We start from the raw sequence: 20845 nt of genomic DNA, 5'->3' as shown, positions 1-20845 counted from the left end.
TGGACCTTTCTACTGTGAAGCAGCCATGTGGGTTAGATCACTGAATTCCTGTTTCGTTTAAGGGGGGTTGTATTTAAAATGTACAAATGCCATTGGAAGAGCTCACTTTCCTTTTAGCAGGGAAGGACAAAACAGTATATGTATTTTAACTTTTTCTACAATTGAAACTTATTTTACTTCATTGATGGGTTGTAATTCCTGGTAACAGATATAGGCAGTTCTCTGTTTTCTGCTTTAAAAAGTGGTCTTTTAATACAGCTGCAAGGCTGGCATTGCAGAAGTGAAACATGACAGAAGGTCCAGTAAGAGCTGGAATTACACCACTGGATAATTAAGAGCAATCTCAATGAAAACCAAATCATGCTGGAAGTAGTACTATGCAGAAATGCTTAATGAGATATAAGGATGTATAAAGATAAAAAATCTTGTTCTAAATGAGCAGGAATATGAGAATAAACCATACTTTGGTAAGCAGAAGGGCACATATGTATGCTTTTTAGTTATGGGCTATGAAAAATTGAGATTCATAAGGGATTTGCGAGTTTCCATTCTGACCTCTGTGCATACATACATATGTGCTCAGTATAGGCAGTGAAATTCTAAAGGGGGATTGTTTTTGAGCAAAATCAAATAGATGTGGAGAATCTTACCCAACTTTACTTGCCATATAGTGAAACAGAGCAACTGGACTGGAAATACTACAACTTTGACCCTTGGGTATTGAAAGATTTTTAAAATATGGCAAATGTAAAAACTGTTACCCTGTGTTTTCTTCTCTGTAGCTGAGATCTTTTATATTTCATATCTATATGATCGTTTACATGATCACGAACATTTAAAGCATTACAGTGATCAGAAAATACAATACAAACACTGATTTAAAGGTCTCACATATAACAATGATACCATCCCTAAAATTTTAGTATGTTACTTATGCAGCACTGGTAAGGTATGCTGATGTTGTAGACAAGAAGTTAGACTTCAAGTTGAGTATTCCTTTTAAAAATGTTTGGACTGTCTTTCATAAAATTCTTAGATGTATCTGTTACAATGAAATTATTGTTTGAATTAATATATGAAAGAAAATATTTAACTAAATTCATAGTCAAAATGGCATTTTAAACATGGCATAGTCCCAGAGTCAGCAGAGAATTGCAGTGTGGAAGCAGCAGAAATCTACTGTGTAATTTGTAACTGTACATTATGTTCAAAACTATTTTTTCTGATTACTTTTGAGTGATTTTACACTGTTTCTAAAACTCTTATTTAGTCATCTTTAGGGCTGTTCAAAAACTCTTGAGCCAGAATCCTTTTGAAGTAGGAAGACTTCTGGCAAAATACCTTTTTAAAGTAAAGTGTCAGTTCTCTGGGATAGTTTAGTTCTTTTGTCAAATTATTTTGGCTGAAAACCAGGAGAGTTTAGCCAAAAATATTCTCATGGTTTCTCTGGGGAAGTGTAGTTTGTGCTTTGCACTGCATTTCACTAGTGGCTGAACTTCACAGCTGAACCACGCTTCCCATACAGCTGCGTGGTCAGGATCTGGCTATTTTAATTTCCCTTGATGAAAGGAGTGTTAAGATGTATTTTGGAAAAGGTAGTGTAGTGAAAGAGGCACAGACTGGGCTCATAAGACATCAGCTGGTCAATAACTAGTTGGCAGCTTCTTAAATTTCGACTCCTTCCTTCTGTTTTGCACATGAGCCATCCTGTTTTTCAGCCGTGAGAGTAGGACCCTTCAAAACAGTGTGATATGTCAGTAGAAGGTTTAAAGCCTTTTGATGTTTTTATCCATGCAAACAACTGTACAAGGGAGAGAATATTTAATAATGTTTCTAAGGCTTTGTTAGTGCTTCTGCCAACTTTTGTGCTAAACGTGCTCCATTTGATATATTCAGTACTGAAAAATGCAAGGGAGCATGGCTGAATTTTAAGATCTTTTAAGAACTCTGAAGTCAAGAGGCAAACAACCTAGTAGGAGCCTGAAGCTTTAGAGTGAGTCATTTTTTGAAAATCCAGCAAGGTCTCATCTCGCCCATTTAAGTGTCTCTTCATAAAAATGTAGTCCTGGGTGATTTGCCTCTAGTTGTATAAGATGTCTGTAGACAAGAAAAGAATGGAAGTTGGTCTGCTCAAGTTCTTCATTAGTGCACCAGTCTCTTACTTGTTCATTAGGATCCAAGGTTCCTTAGCTGCTGGGACTGTTTGGATGCTACTGCCTCAAAAATGTATCAGAAGATTAGTTAGAAGTTCCATAGGGTGTCCTGGAGGCCAGGACAGAGCAGTAAGACAGATGATGGGGAGTTTTAGGGTTTACATTGGTTTCCTTCTGCAACGAATCATAGAACGGTTTGGGTTGGTTAAAAAGTCATCTAGTCCAATAGTACAGCACATGAATGAAGCATAGACATGAACAAAGTGTCACAGTGCTGCAAGGTCGATACCAGGCTCCAGACCAAGAATCAGTAATGTTTAGCTGCTATATGGAGTGAATGGAGGAGACCTAAGTGCTGAAGACGGTGACTCACCACAGACAGCCAAATGTGTGAGGGCCACAGCAGCTGTCTGAAAATTGTTTGTGAGAGAGGTGCTTCATGATTCCCTCTGCTGGATGTAGGAGTGGATAAATTCGCTATCTCTAGTGCCAAGTGCCTGGGGAAACTCAAGTTCCAGGAGGTGGAAGCTTGCGTTGAATGTGTGTGCCCAGTTTTCCTTCAAGCATGGAGGCTTTGAAAAATGGCTCTGAGGAAAAGAGTTTTCTACAGTTCTCTTTGAAAAACGAACTGCTGCTACCCAGCTGTCATGTAATAACATACTGTCCAGGACCACTTACCTGGGAAGCAGGAGATCTAGATGCAGCTCATTGCACTGCTTCAAACCCCCACCTCCCATCTGCTGAAAAGGTGCCCTTGTCACTAACCAACATAGTAATTTGGAAATGGGACCACTGTGGATTGTGTCCACAGCTCCCAAGGCAGTTTCCAATTGTTGATACTGCTTTGAATTTATACAAGAAAAAAGAGAAGGTCTAAACAGTCCAGGGAAGTCTATTCCTTTGGCATGAGAAGCCAGCCTGCATAAGAAGCTAACTTGCAAGAGAGAGGCATCTCCCCACCATGTTTTAGAAGGGAATGGCAGTGTTTTCTATCCTTCCTGTTTATCATGTGCTTAGAGGAGACTGAATGAATTTGGGTATGTTTCCTTGATGGGCATAAATGGACTAGGTGGGAGAATAGTGTCTTGTTCTCTTCAGGCAAGATGTTTACTATCCCTGGTCTGTGCACTGAGAAAAGCTTAGGCACTCAAGTTTTCCAATAAAACCACAGGAACCTACTGCCTCATAAGGTGGCTGACTCGTTAGGAGATGTTTTTGGATGCTTTGAACGTGGGATGAGGCCACAGATACAGATTCAGGGGTAGTGTTGACTTAGGCAGCTCTCATCTGGAGGTTTAGGGGTGAAGAATGTGGGCAAAGAATGGAGAGTGGAAAGAGAAACTGCTTCAGCTTTGGCTGGTTTTTGAGTAGGGATCTTGAAGAGTAAAGCTGTGTCCACAGGTGTGCTTGGGTTCCTGGTGCCTGTCTTTGTCTAGTCTTAAGCGTGGCTCACTCTGTGATTATTTTCTTTTTATCTTGCTTACTAACTGCAGAATAAGTATAAATAATAACAAGAAAACATTCCTACAGACAACACTCTAAGATTTTCAGCTTAATTTGAGTGATTATCAGGCTTAGTTGTGGATCACCCCAAAATCTCCTGTTATGGTGCTGATGATTTTAGCAGATACTGAAACTTGCTGAAAATAGGCATGCATTTATGCATCCTTAGTGGACTCTTTAGAAATGATCCATGGGCCTTCAAGAGACCATGGATGAGATGTTGATTTGATCTCCATGTGGTCTGAATGCCAGAGTCAATCTGCTCATTTGGAAGGACAAAACAATGTAAGTGATTTTATAATTTTTATTCTACTTGTAAGTAGAATTTTTGATTATCATCAGAGAAAGATTTGTAAGAGATCATGTAATTTTTGGGAATTAAAACAAAGAGCTTTAAAAAATTGATATGTGAAAGAACTGGAAATGTTAGATGGCACAGTAATTATGGCCAATCAAGATAAAAACATCAGACAAGAATGTAAGGAAGGCCTAGCCCAGGGAACAGCAAAAAATGTCTTATTACATAGGAAAAGAAAAATGCGTCTCAATGAGCTTCCTTGTCAGAATGGTGTTAAATGAGAAAACAGGTCTCTGATGGCTCACTGGGGTGGAGTTACATTCAGGAAATGTTAAGGAAGCAGATACTGAGAACATGTGGCAGAGCAAGAGAAGGGCTCATCATGCATGCTGGGGAGACTCCAGGGCAATGGATCTGTAGGCAGCACCCGCAGGTGCATTTGCAGTGCAGTGAACTTGAAGTTTAAAGCTAATGTAGAGATAAAGTGAGGTGATGTAACAAGAGCTGTGTTATGAGCTGCAGCTGAAAAACCTCTTTATTGGAGATTTTCTTCTTTTCCTCTTCAATATCATCACAAATTGGGTTTGTTCAACCTGGAGAAGGAAGGCTTTGGGGTGATCTAATTGCAACCTCCCAGTACCTGAAGGGAACCATCAAGAACGATGTGGAGAGACTTTTTACAAGAGCATGTAGTGACAGGACAAGGGGGAAAGGGCTTCAAACTGAAAGAAAGTAGGTTTAGATTAGATATTAGGAAGAAATTCTTTACTGTAAAAGTGGTGAGGCTCTGGAATAGGTTGCCCAGAGAAGTTATGGATACCCCATTCCTGTAACTGTTCAAGGCTGAGTTAGGCAGAGCTCTGAGCAACCTGGTCTAGTGAAAGGTGACCCTGCCCCCATCAGGGGGATTGGAGCCAGGTGATCTTTAAGGTCCCTTCCAACCCAGGCCATGTGTCAGAATTGCCTTTCGTATAATTGTGGAGTGTCAAAAAGTCTTTAGTCACTCTCTACTTTTTATGACTTATGTAAAACCCATAGAATGGCTTCATGGGCACCTGGCATCCAGCCAAGGTCAACTCACCACATCTGGTCTGACAGTTTTTACTCTGTCTCCTGAGCAACCCTGTGTTTAAACATGCATTTTGCCATTCAGACTTAATTCACACGTGGTTGCATTCACATTGTTCCTTAATTTTAGGGAAGGTGATGTTAAATGTTGCAACTGCAGTGTTGGGTACGTGGAGTTTCCTCTATGTGTAGAGTTGGTGCCATTGTTTTGGCAGCACTGAGTAACTGCGACACGTCATTTTTGTCCTTCATTCTTCCTTTTCTTAAGTCAACTGGCAGATGATGGGATTTCAGGTCAGTGTACTCTTTAACTCCTCTGAAGCCTTTTATTTTACTGGTAGCTGCATAACCAGAACAGTAGAATTAGTTTTTTTTCCTGTACGTGCCCTATAAATTCTGAACGGACACAAGTGTAGGTTCAAGTGATCATTGCTTAGCTGTTCTGCAGCTTCTTAATTTGTGTGCAGCTGGCCTGTGGTCATGTTCTAGCTGTGTGAAAGGTGCATCTGCTGCTATTGTTAGAGAATTTGCCAAGTACCAAAGCAGATGGAGATGCCAGTAGTTATCACTTATTAACATAGCTTGTTGTATTATTCCCTAGAAATGTACATTATTAAAATAGAGAAATCTCTCAGGGCAGTTGGTTAGATGAAAGGACTTTAATGAAAAATTCTCAAAGGGAGTTGTCATCCTAAAGAATCTTTTGATAACAGAAGCATCATGGTATACAGGTCAGGGAAGTAACATCTTCAGGTTATATGAATTCAGATAAACACGCTTGTTTTCAAATTGTGTTCAACACATTCTGTCTGTTTTTCCTGAATTCATATTTCTTTTTCAAAATGAGATGAGATTGTCAAAAGCATCTCACACTGAATACAGTCACTTTTACTCTTTTTCAGTTTTTAAAAATATTTGTCAACCGGTGCATTGTACATTGCAAAGGATTTCGAGCACAGGTATTGTGGTATGTGTAAGATCTGCTTTAGGAAATTTTGCCACTGGAAGATATTCTTTCAGCTAGGTTCCATTTGGCATGCCTTTTAAGTAGGGTTATGACTATTGCCAATGATATTAGACTGATTAGTGAAAGTCTGCTGTAGCATTTTAGTGTGAGAATACTTCGACTTCTGAGAACTTTGTCAGTGTCTAGTTGTCTGCTGGAATTGTGTGTCTTTGTGTGTGCTTCTACTAAGTCACATCAGACCCATAAAACCCTGTTTATTTTCCCACTGCGTTTTGCTTCTAGAACCATTTCTGTGTACCAACCATGTATTTTCTGTTAACGTGGGGAGCTGTTTAGATAGGTTCCCCTTTCTTTTACCTTCTTTCCCTTATCTGCACTTGGAAAGGTGTGTCAACACTCTAAGAAAAAAAAGACATTGGGTAGTACTATTGCTATGAAGATCAGCTGTCATTTCTCCATTGAAGATATTGTAGAATCACAGAATGGGCTGGGTTAGAAGGGACCTTAAAGATCATCTAGTTCCAGCCCTCCTGCCATGGGCAGGGACACCTTCCACTAGACCTGTTTGCTCAAAACCTGGTCTAGCCTGGCATTGGACACTTCCGGGGATGGGGCATCCACAACTTCTGTGGGCAACCTGTTCCAGTGCTGCACCACCCTCACAGTAAAAAATTTCTTCCTAATATCTAATCTAAACCTACTCTGGTTTGATACCCTTCCCCCTTGTCCTGTCACTACATGCTCTTGTAAAAAGTCCCTCCACATCTTCTTGTAGGCTCCCTTCAGGTACTGTAAGGCTGCAATTAGGTCACCCTGAAGCCTTCTCTTTTGCAGGTTGAACAATCCCAATTCTCTCAGCCTTATGTCACAGGAGAGGTGCTCCATCCCTCTGATCATCTTGGTGGCCTCCTCTGGTCTTGCTGCAAAAGGTCGATGTCCCATCTGTGCTGGGATCTGCAGAACTGGATGCAGCACTGCAGGTGGGGTCTCATGACAGCAGAGTAGAGGGGCAGAATCAACTCCCTCAACCTTCTGACCACACTGCTCTTGATGCAGCCCAGGACACGTTTGGCTTTCTGGTTTGAGTGCACTTTGCTAGCTCGTGTCTAGCCTCTCATTCACCAGCACTACCCCCAAGTCCTTCTTGGCAGGGCTGCTCTCAATCTTGTTTATCCCCCAGCCTGGATTGATACTGGGAGTTACACTGACCCAGGTGCAGCACCTTGCAATTGGTCTTGTTGAACCAAGGGTATTCCCATGGGCCCATTTCTTGAGCTTGTCCAGATTCCTCTCGATGGCCTCCCGTCCTTCAGGTGTGTCATCTGCAAATGTCATTAAAGAAGATATTAAATAAAACTGGTCCCAACACAGACCCCTGAGTGACCCCACTTGTCACTGATGTCCATTGGGATGCTGAGCCATTGACCACAACCCTCTGGATGCAACCATCCAATCAGTTTCTTATCCATCTAACAGTCCACTCATCGAATTCATCTCTCTCCAGTTTAGAGAGAAGAATGATGTGGGGGACTGTGCCAAAGACTTTACAGAAGTCCAGATAAATGACATCTGTAGCACTTCCCTTGTCCACTGATGTAGTCACTCCACCATAGAAGGCCCCTGGGTTGATCAGGCAGGACTTGCCTTTGAAAACCTTTAGGAAAGTTTCAGCATAGGATCACATATAGAGTGTTATTTCATCTCCCAGCCTGAGAACAAAAAGAACCTTTTGTTGAAATTACATTGATACTGCCCCAGTTCAAATGCCAGATTTTGATCATGCATGCTTATGTACCATGGTGTTTTGTTATATTGGGGATATAATTCCAAGAAGTATGTACTTGTCATTTGAGGATAACACCCTTGGATCATTTCCATGACTCTTAGTGGCTTGCATGCTATTGCAAAATGCCTGATGTCGTTCTACTTCCTATGGTCTGTATCTTTTGCTGGATATTATTTTCCATTGCAGCCTGGTATTTTGCCATATCTCTCCTCCTTTTAAAATGTTCCCACTCTAATTATGTGCTGGACTTTTTTTTTCTGGTGAATTTAGTCCTTTGTATTCTTTCACTTATGCATCTTTCTGCTTTCTGTATGCTTCTGGCATGTGAGGGCACAGTTTAGCAACACACTGAAGGCCATCTCAGCTGCTGCCAAGGGCATTTCTTTCCTTGCCTGGCATAATTTTTGCAGGAATTATGACCATTTTACTCTCACCAGGAACCAAGAATCTAAATCAACAGAAAAACATTACAGAAAGAAGAATAGCTTACTGCCTGTGCTAGCTTGTGATGGGATCAGCTGGCAGTTGGTGACAGTACAGAGAAGGGGAGGGTAGTATGTGACTGCCGTAGGCAGGCTGCTGTTAGCCCACCCATAGATTGACTTAGGTAATTAGTGATGGTAGGACACTCCTCACCTACCTACAAGGCTGAGATAGTCGTACTGGGCGATGAGTAGGTACCTCCAGAGTCAGTTATCTATCCTGCATTGGGATGAAATGAATCCACATGCCAAGGTGCCTTTCTCTGACTTGGTAATACAGGGAGCTTGGGGTGATTTTCTCAGACTGACCACCTAAGCCTGAACAGATAAATCCCACCCAAGGGTCTGTTTATAACTAGCCTCAGCTTGAGGTCTGTATCTAAACAAAATTGTTCTGATAAATAGGCATCTGCTAATGCCAGCTGTGCTCTGTCTTGTGGTTCACTTTTTGAGGTGTCATACTTGCAGCGTTGGGAGGGACTGGGCAACAGTTTTTATTCTTAGGCAGCTTCCCATTATTTTTAGAACCTCCTTTAAAAATAGCTGTCACTCACCTAATGCGTGAGAAAAGGGGGCAGCTGTTTCTCCTCTGTGTTTCTTCTCCTCAGTAGGATGCTGTGGCAACCAAAAGCAAACATTTTTCCTGTCCACTTGCCCTCTGGGATGGTGCCGTTGGTCATCTGTCCTTTCTCTGTCAGACCTCTGGTTTTTCACTTTTGCTTTGTGTTTTTCCAACTAGTGATCTACATTCTAAATCTCCTATCTTGTCTTTCTCTTCCTCTAGCCTCATAAACTGCTTTGCTTAGATTTTGTCTTCTGTCTGGGCATTCCTGATCTGCCCCTGTGTTTATACATGAGTCCATTGTGGGACATGAAAACAGAAAGCAGGGAAGGGAGAACACTAATTTTTCCCCCTTTTAATCTAGTGTCCTACCACACTAAGCTTGAGCTGGCTTCATCATCAGGCTTCTTCTCTGCTTCCTTCCATCCTTTAATGTGGCATGCCTGAGTGCATTCTAATTTCAGTGTCCACCCAATATTAGCAATTACTCTCCTGGGGAACTGGAGCTGTGGGTTCAAATCCTTTTAAGTAAAGGATGTTCCATAGCTGGTACTTCACACTTTTTGGATCAATACTTGAGTGGCATTTCTGTTGTGCAAAAGGCAGGTGCCACTGCTGCCATGGCTGGGATGATCAGATGGGGCCTTGATAGTCCTTTCTACCTGTTCTCTACACCTCCAAAAATGTAGCTGCAGGACTGGGACCACCCTCCCCATGCTGAGTTTGCCTTTTGAGCCTGTCCAGTGCCCTCAAGAAAATAACTGTCAGGTCCCCCTAGGAAAACTTCCAAGCACCTGGAGAGTGATAATGTGTTGGAAAGCATAAGTTGCTTGAATGGGCATTAACCACTTAAATACTGCACAAATACCCCAACTTCTGCAACCAGTCCTAAGCCTCTGTGGATGAGAAGGGAAGAAAAGCAATGCCTTAAAGCTTCATAAATAAAATTACAAATGCATACATGCATAATATATATTTATTCATGTAAATAAAAGTACGCTGCAACATTCTCCACATTATTCACTGTTTCATGGTGAATCCTTGGTGTTTTATTTCCTACAGAAATAAAACTGTGTGTGGGGATAGCATCAGGTACTCATGTAAATGCTTTATGGGAACAGGGATGAACTGTGATGGTTTAGACCCAGGTTTTAGAAGAACTGACACCTACATTTGAACCCTGGTAAGTTTTTTGTTGGTGGTGTTTTTGTTTCTAGGGTGTTTTTTTGGGGGTTTTTTTGTGGGTTTTTTGTTGGTTTTTTTTTTTTTTTTGGCATTTTGGGGAGGTAAAGAATACTGAAAATTTGATCTGACATATATTAAGGATGACATCCAAAACTGCAAACTGTTTTTGTAAAATATAGCTGCAAACAGCAGAGATCTTGTAATCTAGTAGGGACTTCGATTAAAACATTGCAGGAGAAATTCTCTTTAGTTGTATCTGACCAACATTTTACATAAAGATAAAATTCTACTTGAGCATTATTTTCTACTGACTGAAAAGCCATAGAGAACTATTGTGAAAGATTTGGCACCTGGGTCCCATCTCCCTCTAGTTAAAGGTTTTGAAAACATACTTGTCCCCTTCTGGCATTATTTTGATCTTACCCTGAAGCCCTGATTTTATATTTTTAACACAGATTACAGTAAGTTAATTCTAACATGAATTCATTGACTTCAGCAGAACAACATCAGGAAAAAATTGTCCCAATTTTTACAAACATTCTTCTTGATGAAAAGTGAGACTACTATTCCTACATATGTCAAAGGCATCTACATTGTACAGGCAGAACTAATAGTCCCTTATACCTCACAAATATTGGCTGAGGACATGGCTCTATTGTGCCAGAATTAAGTGTACTTTGGGGAGTAACCAAAGACTTCCTATCAGTTAGGTTTTTAGGTAATGCTAGACTCACTCTTTTGTCCTCTGCAACAAACGCTGCTCTTCAGCATCATCAGGACCTGAAACGTGTTATATCTCTGCTTTATACTACTCCATGCTCCATAGATTTCACAGAGACTTGGTAACTGCAGCAGTTATGGTCCTCTTTTTTGCAATTCTACAGTATTAATATTTAGGGATTTTTTTTCAGTCTTTCAAGTCCATTGCTTCAACCTTTAAATCAACATGTAGAATTTAACTTGAGAGCATTGCAATGTTACGATAATGATCATTGTTTAAACAGCTTTGTAACTGATTCTGATTTTTATAGTCTAGCTAAGTGGTGAACTCTTGATTACCCAAGGTAACGCACAAGGGAGCTGGGAGGACAAATGAGAAAACGCTTAGATAAAGTAAAAGCATAGCTACACAAAACATCGGTAGGTTAGGATGATCAGCAAGGCTGTAATGGAGAAAGAAGAGGTCAGTGACACAAGTTTCATCTCTAGTGTGAAAGGCATCTTCCCCAGGGAAGGATCTGCAGCCCTTGGGCCAAGGGGTGAAAAGCAGCTTGTGTGAACAGCACTGGAGGCTTGTCCCTTCTGCCTCTCACCGCTTCCCCCGGAAACCTATCCCTAGTCTGTGCTGAGTGCTGGTGGTACCCTTGTATCCTGGGACTTAATTTAATTTAAATCATCTGTTCAAAATGTTTGAAATAGCATGAGGTCTGTGTCACAGCCTGCTATTTCACTGGCGTGATTTTGTGGGCATGTGTTGCATCTGCTAGAATGTGGCTTAGGGCCTGCCACGGTGCTTGAGGACAGACAAGCTACCCAATTGTTCTGGGAGGTGTCGGGACATGAATGATGAGGGCTTGAAAAGTCAGGGGAGTGAAAACCCTTGAAAGTTATTGCTGTGTCTGTAGTGCTGACTCAAACCTGCTTGGGAAAGTCACCAAATGTGGCTGTGGCTCTGCAGATTTATGTGTGTCTGTACTAGGAACATACTTAATTCACAATAAAGATAATTCAGCTCAGATACCTGAGAATAAAGTATAGTTTTAAAAATAACAACAAAAATCATAATAAGAATGAAAACAACTCAGTAATAGTGAAATAAAAACAGCTCAAAATCTCATAGGATTATACAGAGGATTAGAGTTACTCCATAACTGTTGGCTGGCTGAGCACTAATGCCAGCAAGCATCGTTTGCCTTCTGCATTTTTCAGCCATTTGGTTTCAACTGGGTAGATCATCTGTGTTGTTGATTCTAAATCCAAAATGTAACAAGCTGCTGACCCTTGTGGAGCAGCCACTGGCAGATACAGGAACTCCATGCATGAGGCATTTGCTGGCTGAAGTGATCTCCAAGTTTTCAATCCAGTGTTGGGGGGAAGTGTGGGAGCTCAAGGAGTGCTAGAGGCCAGCTGACCTGGCCAGTCCTGCAGCAGTTTTGAGCAAGCCTGTGGGGCCTTGGGGATTCTCTGATGGTCTCTCAAGGACTTGTCACTTGAAGCTTGGCTTGTAAAGCCTCTTCTCTCTTGTCAAGTGAGGTAGATTTCCTCACTTGAGGAAATAGGTCTCAAAAGTTGTTTGGAAATTGTTGTGCTGTTTGCATTGATATGTTTTCGTTCCTAATGGAAATAGAGGCATTTTACTAACTTTTTTTTTTTTTAAGTAAATGCTGCCTTTTCCTCCTCTTCTAATTTTGTTTTTCAGTGCTTTCAGCTTACGCTGATTTAATGGCCGCTGTTATAAGTGCTGAAAATTAAACTTCTGACCCCTGCTTAGACAGTGAGAAAACATTCATACTTTTTTAAATGCTGAACATCTCTAGGTTTCTCTCTGGCATTGGTTTTACCGATGCTGAAGATACTCCAAATACTGAGACCAAGATAGCATTTGAAAAAACAGGCTGGTACCTTTTTCTGAGGACCACTTTCAGTGGGGCTTGGTTTTCTAAACGCCTTTATGAATCTGGGTCTGAAAGGACTTGAAGGTAGGTCGGAAAGGCAAGGAATTTTTGACGATTTTAAAATGAAAGATGCTGCCGTGGCATATACCTGGATATCAAACTCTTATTTCAATCATATGAGGCAATTTTAGCTGCAGGAGAGGTTTCTTTTGAAAGCAGGAAAAGGTGGAGAAAGTGATATCCAAAGTGCTTTTGGTTTTATTTCTGCTACTAATGTGTCCCTTTACTGCAGATGCAACTCTATAAAGTATTTAATCTGCAACCTCTTCAGAGATTTCTTCTGTTAGTGGCTCTTCTCAGACCAAGGTAATTTCCCTGAGCATTTGTACAGATCTGGGTGTTGTGACCTGACTGACACTAAAGAAGCTCATTTTTCTAGAACAAGTCTGTTTTCTCTGTGAGCTGACCTAACACAAAATAGGGTGAGGTGTATCTCCTCTGTCACTGAGGCTTGTAAGCCCAGCAGCAGGTAGTGGGGAATGTGCTGAAGCTTCATTGGAGGTTTTGTTTTCTCCAGAAAATCCTTCATATCTGGCTGCTGAGCAGAGCTAACAAGCAGCCTTGACAGTTCTCTGCTTCTCAATGTCTGTCTCATCTCTGAGCTGTGTAGGAGTTTGCAAAGGCAGATTAATATTTAACGTACCTGGAGTCTTTGATCTTTCAATTGGAGTCTGAATACATCTAAATCCTCATAAAATGCAGACAGAGGAGGTGATGCTGCCTTTTATTCACTGATGCAGAGACTGGAGCACCCTCCTAATTTCAATTTCTTCTTCCATCTCAGGCTGTTTAATTCTGCTCTCCAGCTTGTCTGTCAAGAAACCTTATCACCAGTCTGCTGGGTGCTCATGCTGAAACTGCCTAATTTCCAGGCTTTCAGCTGTGTATCTGAACCACTTGGCTTGAAAGCCTCTCTGTCTGATCTTCTGAATCCTGAAGTGCCCCTGCTACAAGAAAAAGGTGGGATGCCCTTCCTAGGATGTCCTGCATGCTGGTGACCAGGTGCTCTTCTGGGCTGTGGGGTGGGACCTGCAGGCTGAGGCAGGTAGGACACACATCCTCTGTTTGCTCAGCCCACAAATCCTTTCTCTCAAGGGTGGCTGCTGCTGAGGTTTAAGCACCTACATTCAAGTGTCTGGAAGAGCCTTCCAGGCATGAGTCTCTGGCATATCCTCCTGGCTGGCTGTTGCAACCACAACTCACTGGTTTTCCTATAGGGAGCACCGGTCCCTAGCTTGGCATTACGAAGGCTGTTCCTGCTATGGACTCCCTCACTTTCTAGTCAACCAGCGCTAACTATTCAAGTGCCAAGACTGACCTTAGAAACCTTTGAAGGTCTGGAGAAACACCCTTCTCCTCAACCTTTTTTACTGGCTATTTTTTTGTTGCTCTCTCTTTTACTTGCTGATGGTTGTGAATCACAGACAGGAAAAAGAGGTAGGACTGTCCACGGTGGATACAGTGAGCTTCTCTAGGCTGCAAGATACACCAAGATGCAGTGCCTTGTACTCTGGGATTAGGAGTCTTCTCCTGGGGAGATGTAGCCAGATTCGAGCTTAATGTATGTAAAGTAATTTTAGTATGCACATGAAAGTATTTTGGAGGAAAGTGCTCTCACAGAGATTGATACTTCAAAACTATATCAAGACTGTGTTCAAATAATTTGTATAACCTTAGAAAATAGCTGTAAAGTGGCCAGCAACCTGACTTGATTTCTAGTAATTCTGGCTGGCCCTGTGCATAGGCAAGAGAGGACCAGCCTCAGAACAGCAGAGGACAGCAACACAGCAAATATTTTCCTGCTGGTTTTGTCTGTCAGAGCCTTGAGGAGCTGACCTGGTTGCTCCTTCTCCATGGCATCCAAATTTCCATTACTTTTCCCTTTCCTCCCCAGCTATTGCTGTTCTATGTGTTCACCTTTATCATAGAATCATAGAAAGGCTTGGGTTGGAAGGGACCTTAAAGATCTTCCAATTCCAATCCCCCTGCCATGGGCAGAGACATCTTCCACTAGACCTGGTTGTTCAGGGCTCCATGCAACCTGGCCTCGAACACTTCCAGGGATGGGGCATCCACAACTTCTGTGGGCAACCTGTTCCAGTGCCTCACCACCCTCACAGTAAAGGATTTCTTCCTAGCATTTAATCTAAATCTCTCCTCTTTCAGTTTAAAGCCATTCTCCTTTGTCCTATCTCTGTCTGCTTGTGTAAAAAGTCACTCTCCTTTTTTTCATAAGACCATTTTAAGTACTGGAAGGCCACAATGAGGTCTCCCAAGAGCATTCTCCTCTCCAGGCTGAACAGCCTATCTTCATAGGAGAGGTGCCATTTCTCTGATCATATTTGTGACCCTCCTCTGGATCCACTCTAATGGCCCATGCCTGATTTTAAGGAATGCCCTCTACCTCTGGTTCCTCATGATTGGGTGACAAAAGTCAAGTTTGCCTGCACTCTTGAGAAGCCTTGGGTGATATTGCTGCAATTGTGACAAAACTTATCATGGCCTAAATATATGAACAGCAGTTCCACAGTCTTCTGGATATTTTTTCAGGTTGACAAAGCTTGTCTATGAAGCAGTTCATGGCTGGCCCGTTAGAGGAGCACATGGTGTGTTGTGGAAATCTCCAGATTTCCGTGTTCCTCCCTTGCCCCATGGGAGGATTACCCAGCACCCGAGATTTTCCCTAGCATTTCCTACCCCACTGTAGCTCACTAGATTATGACTGTATTGAGATCTCTTGACCTTAGAGCTCTTCCCAGGTCCAAGCATAGACACCACCTTTTTAAGGCATGGGCCTTTAGCTGCAGCTCTCTCTCCTTTGGAAGGAAAGATGGGGAAAAGATTTGGGTCAAAAGGGGCTCACAAGTCTTTGCCCCAGATCTGGATGATCAGTGAGAGCTTAGGGGTGTGTTGTGGAGTCCCCCTTCTCTGCAGTGTGGGTGGGTGTAGCTTCAGATGGTGTAGCAAGGGTGTTGTGAGGCAGAACAACTTGACCTGGGACTCATGCCATACCTTCCACACATGAGAAGGGAGACAAAACCTGCTCCCATCAGACCCCCTTTCTGCAGTCTCCTAGGGGATAATGGAAGTACAAACTAGACAGTAATTCAGAGGAACAATTTATTCCCGCAACTTCAAAGTCATCTACATGGTCTTGCTGCTAAGATATCTGTTATGCTGTTTAATACCTTCAGATCATCCCAAAATTAACAGTTCCACCGTCCTAGACCCCAAATATGTTAAGTCATACAGACCCATGTACTGGTCCCATACCTGTACCTAATCTTACTTGACTTATTTTTGAAGAGATTCAGGGAGAGGAGAGTAATATAGCTCTAGATATAAAATGCACATGTCTGTATTGTAGCTATAAAAGATGATATACAGGTACTTCCTCTTGAAAACCTGATATGACTTTCAGCTTATTTGTGTAATACAGAGTTTTGGTGAAAGAAGGACTGGAAAAACATACCAGAAGTACATAAATAACACTTTTATGAAAGTATTTCCACAGGCCCCCTAACTACTGTCTTTTGATGGTCCTTTCACACAAACTCCATTTCTGTGCTGTTATTTTCTGAGACATCTCTTCACAGCCTAATTTCAGGCAATCCATTCACTTGTAGGCTTAGACAAGGGGATGTTTCAAAGGTGATTCTCTTCAGGAGTTATTGAAGACTCTGATGTAACTTCATTGCATGATACAGTGAAATATTACCTGCTTTCCACTCTCAATGACTTACATGAGGGCTATTGCATCAGACAATTTGCTGGGCATAATTCCAGTGCTCAGGTAGATGGGAAGTGAAGTTTCAGGCATTGAAGTAGGTCTCATCTTCTATTGACTTGCCTCTTTAGAGCAGTATCCACTCTTTCTAAGTGGGAACTTAGTACTAACATCTTTTAGTGCAAGGCCAGGTGGCCAGGAAGGCAAATGGCATCCTGGCTTGTATCAGCAATAGTGTGGCCAGCAGGACCAGTGCAGTGATTGTATCCCTATACTTGCCACACCTCAAATCCTGGGTTCAGTTTTGGGCCTCTCACTACAAGAAAGCCATTGAGATGCTGGAGGGTGTCCAGAAAAGGACAATGGAGCTGGTGAAGGGTCTGGAGCACAAAGTCCTGTGAGAAACAGCTGAGGGAGCTGGGATTGTTTAGACAGAAGAAAAGGAGGCTCAAGGGAGACCTTATGGCTCTCTACAGCTACCTGAAAGGAGTTTGTGGTAGGGTGGGGGATGGTCTTTTCTCCCAAATAACAAGCAATAGGATGAGAGGAAATGGCCTCAAGTTGTGCCAGGGGAGGCTTAAATTGGATATTAGGAAAAATTTCTTTGTGGAAAGGTTGTCAGCCATTGGAACAGGCTGCCCAGGGAAGTGGTTGAGTCACCACGCCTGGACATATTTCAAAGATATGTACATGTGGCACTTAAGGATATGGTTTAGTAGTGGACTTGGCATTGCTGATTAATGGCTGGACTTGATGATCTTAGAGGTCTTTTCTGGTCTAAACAATTATATGATTCTAAGCCCATATACTGTATTTTTTCTGTTCACCTTTCCAGATTCCTGTCTCTAATGAGAAACCCGAACATACAATTGTCCATTATTAGCATTGCTTAATCTCCTTGTTAACTAAATTTCTTCTGAGCTTTATCTCACCCAATCTAATGGCAAAACAAACTGCTAAATGTGCTGCTGCAAGTTGCATGTGTGTCTGAGGAACACACAAACTGCTTGGAGGAGCTGCATGTGTTCTTCTCATGCTGTGTGGATTGTGGCATGCAAAAATACGTTGTGTTAGTAGAAAGATGCTGCATGTGTTCAGAAACTGTTGAGAGTCTTTGGAATTCTTATAACTGTTTACTCATTCTTTTGTTTAGGAGTCAGTGACCTGTAAGTGCTCATTATGAAGAGAGATCTGGTTTTCTTGGTGACTCTAATTAGCCTTGCCTTCCTGTCACTACTAAGGTCTGGATATCCTCAACACATTGCAGAGGAGTCCTGCTCTGTTCAGATTCTTGTTCCAGGCCTCAAAGGTAATGTGAAAGCCTTCTCCATTATTCAAATATTAATCTTTTTCTTCTAACAGGCTCATTTGCACCACTGACAGTTTCTAACAGAGACAAAGAAGGTGCCTTTCAGTTGCCCTCTTATTTGTTCCATTTGTAGCCTCCTTAAAAATGGAGTTTTAAGGTACATAAGGTGAAATTAAATCTGTCAAAATAAACATGGTTCGGAGAATGCATACGAATCTCCCAAATTTACTCCTGATCAGCAGTGCTTGTTACTCTGATACACTACCTGGCTACTCTCTCTGGGTTTATACTCAACAGTGATACACATAGCCAAAGACTGCAAAATCAGGCCCTACTTTATTTTACCTGGAGAGGTTTTAATTTCCGTGTTGCAATGTAATGTGAAGTATTTTGTGTTTTCTAGTATTTTGTATTATCTTGATTTTTAAAAGCTCTAATACCTTTTAGAAGAAAGAAAACAGTAGTAAGGTTTTTGGCATTTCTATAGTTTTTGTGGAAAAAGACAACATTTTTATCAAATATACCCCTAAACTATTGCCCAAAGAAGATGGTATAATAAGTTATTGATCTTTTCATAGCAAAAATATACCTTACATAAGAAATCAACCAGTGGGAAGAATTAGCATTTTAAAGCAACAGCATCCATTACAGTGAAATTCCAACCCTGTTTAGTCAATAACAGTAATTTCCCTTGTGAAAGCTATAGTATTTCTATTGGAATTTAGCACCTATGAATGTGGGAAAGTACTTGTTAACTAAGGAAAAAAACCCCATAAATCCTACTAGTTTATCCTTAACAATATATCAAAAAAGCATTGTTTAAGAACCACACAATGAACCTTCCATTTTCTTCTTGTAATTTTGCCTTGTACTATCACAAAACTCACCTAATCAGGAGCAATGCTATTAATCTTTTCTAGTACAAACCTGGGCTTTACCCAGTTGCCTGAGGAGCATAATATGAGCTGCAGGCACTGTCTGTTCTGGTTACCTGATTGGTAAGAGAAGGCTCACTTCTGCTCTGCAGTTTTTCATATAGTTAAATTTTGAGCACAGCCTGGCCATAGATTTGGCTGTAGTGTAAACTACCCTCTCTAGACATTGCCCAATTTGTGTATTGCTGCCCTGTGCTTGAAGCAAGAGAATTGGGCTATAGGGTGAGGGTTCTGCTTGGCCAATTGGCTTTAGGAATAAAAAAGCCCTTTGTTTATTCATTATTATTTATTGTTGTTTTGTTTATTATTATAGATGCAGTTTTGGATGCCTGAACTCAACCAAAAGCTATTTTTTCTATTTACTTCAATAAGTGACTTTTGAAGTCTTAATAGTATTTAGACTTTCTGCAGATGTCCTACTTATAAAGGACAACACTATATCCTCAATTCTGAGGTTTGATTAAGACTTGAGTAATTTGTTTAATATGTTTACTGTGGAAAAGGCACAAGATAGTGCTGTTAATGTGACTACAGTGGAGAACACAAGCTAGTTAAATATATGTTGTCCAAAATTACATGAAAGATCAGTTGAAGGGTCAGACTCCACAGCACTGGGGACTGAAGCTTTGAAATGACTTTTCATTTCAAAGAAGTTGACAGGCTTGGACAAGTTTTGTGACCTCTTTGCCTTAGTTTCCTTATTTGTGTAATCAGTCAAAATTAACATCTGTGATTATCATTTTAGTGCAAGGATCATTATTATTATTATTATACACAGCAGAGGTTTTTAAAGTGTATAAACGGTGCAGGACCCTGACCCTTTGGCAAAAGGCAATTCTGAACCTGGAAAGCAGAAATAGGCCTGAAAACCATCATATGTTAATGATTTCACTCCATTTCATGAGATGTAAGCCTTGCAAAATTGAGAGAGATTGATGTACAAATTCAGTGAAGCACAAAATGGCCTGATACAGCCCTAGTTAATGTGAAATCCCCAAAAAGCTCTCAATGATCCAGCTATGCTGTCAGAGGGACTGGCTGAGAGAAGTGACAATGCTGTCCCCCACTGGCACAACTCCAACCCATTTCAGTGGCCAAGGCTTCCTTTAAACTGAGCAGATGTTGGCTATGTGCCCAAATTTCAGCTCCCATGCAGTGGGATTTGTTCACTGCAGCTTTTAGATCTGCACCATCTCCTCCTCAGCTGGAGTGCCAGCAACATCTCCAATGGTGGGGGGACAGAGCACCATACTGCTGCTGGGCATGACACTGTCAGGATTTGGGAAAAATAGGTACAGGGAAGAAATGGAAGAAATTAGGGAGACCATGGGATATGAGAATGGCAGAAGACAGAAGCTGAAGAGGTGGTGAAGAAAGTGGAGCCCAAATGGAGTGGTGAAGGAGAAAGTCATCAGGGAAAAGTACCCAAAAGCACGGAGAATTTTAGAAGAACAGGAAGAGATACAGGGGGAAAAAACCCTAAACAAACAAAAAACCAGAAAAGCAGAAAGAATGAGACCAAATGAAAAGACTGGAAACTCGGGAAAAAAAAAAAAGACACAAAACCAATTAAGAGCCCACAGAAAAAAAGAGAGAATCAGAAGGGGCATGAGATGAGAATGGAGGTGGAAATGGATGATGAAGAAAACCAGTAAAGACATCAAGACTAGAAAAAGCACAAATGAGTTTAAGGTCAGCAGTTCAGGTCTTAGGGACTAGGTTTGTTTTTTATTCGCGCGTTGTTTTTTTTTTTTTTTTATAAACTCGATAGTATAAAGGAATAAGATGAAATGAGCAACGGGAAAACCATGGCTCTGAGAAGGCAGACAGCAGACTGAACCATGTTTTAGAAAGCTGACAGTATTAATAGTGGGAAAAGTGTGTTGTGTGTGAAAAGGGGATGGATGATGAAGCCTTGCTACATAGCTCACTCATATTCCTCCTTAGGTCCAGTTCCTCTTGATTGATCCATGAAATCGAAGTTACTACTATTGTGGAGAAAAAAAAATAACATGGAACAATCCTTGAATGCTTAAATTCTCAGTTTGCTACCTTGTTTTGTCTCCCTTTTAGAATCTAAAGCAGTAATTGTCTTAATAGTCTGAATGACATTCAATACATAAAAAAGTTGATGATAGATAAATAAAACCAACAGTATTTTACACCCACACATGATGCATCTACTCACCCAGGGA

General features: G+C 41.4%; 1 protein-coding gene across 5 annotated transcripts in view; it reads left to right on the top strand.

The window, feature by feature from the left end:
* Window positions 1–20845, top strand: part of COLEC11 (collectin subfamily member 11) — a 37823-nt gene that overhangs the window by 917 nt on the left and 16061 nt on the right. For 2 of the 5 annotated variants that reach the window (XM_029965835.1, XM_029965839.1), the window contains exon 2: window positions 17560–17715. In XM_029965835.1, coding sequence (XP_029821695.1) covers window positions 17586–17715 — 130 coding nt within the window. In that variant the 5' untranslated portion in view covers window positions 17560–17585. Of the gene's footprint in view, window positions 1–5924; window positions 5990–13463; window positions 13640–17559; window positions 17716–20845 lie in introns of all 5 variants that reach the window. The other 3 variants (XM_029965836.1, XM_029965838.1, XM_029965837.1) reach the window with 3 other exon arrangements.

The sequence above is a fragment of the Manacus vitellinus genome, unplaced genomic scaffold (assembly GCF_001715985.3).
Source record: "Manacus vitellinus isolate BGI_N305 unplaced genomic scaffold, ASM171598v3 scaffold_11_pilon, whole genome shotgun sequence".
In the NCBI taxonomy this organism is placed as follows: Eukaryota; Metazoa; Chordata; class Aves; order Passeriformes; family Pipridae; genus Manacus; species Manacus vitellinus.
The sequence above is the reverse complement of the archived record's forward strand: the minus strand, read 5'-3'. Positions and strand labels throughout refer to the sequence as shown.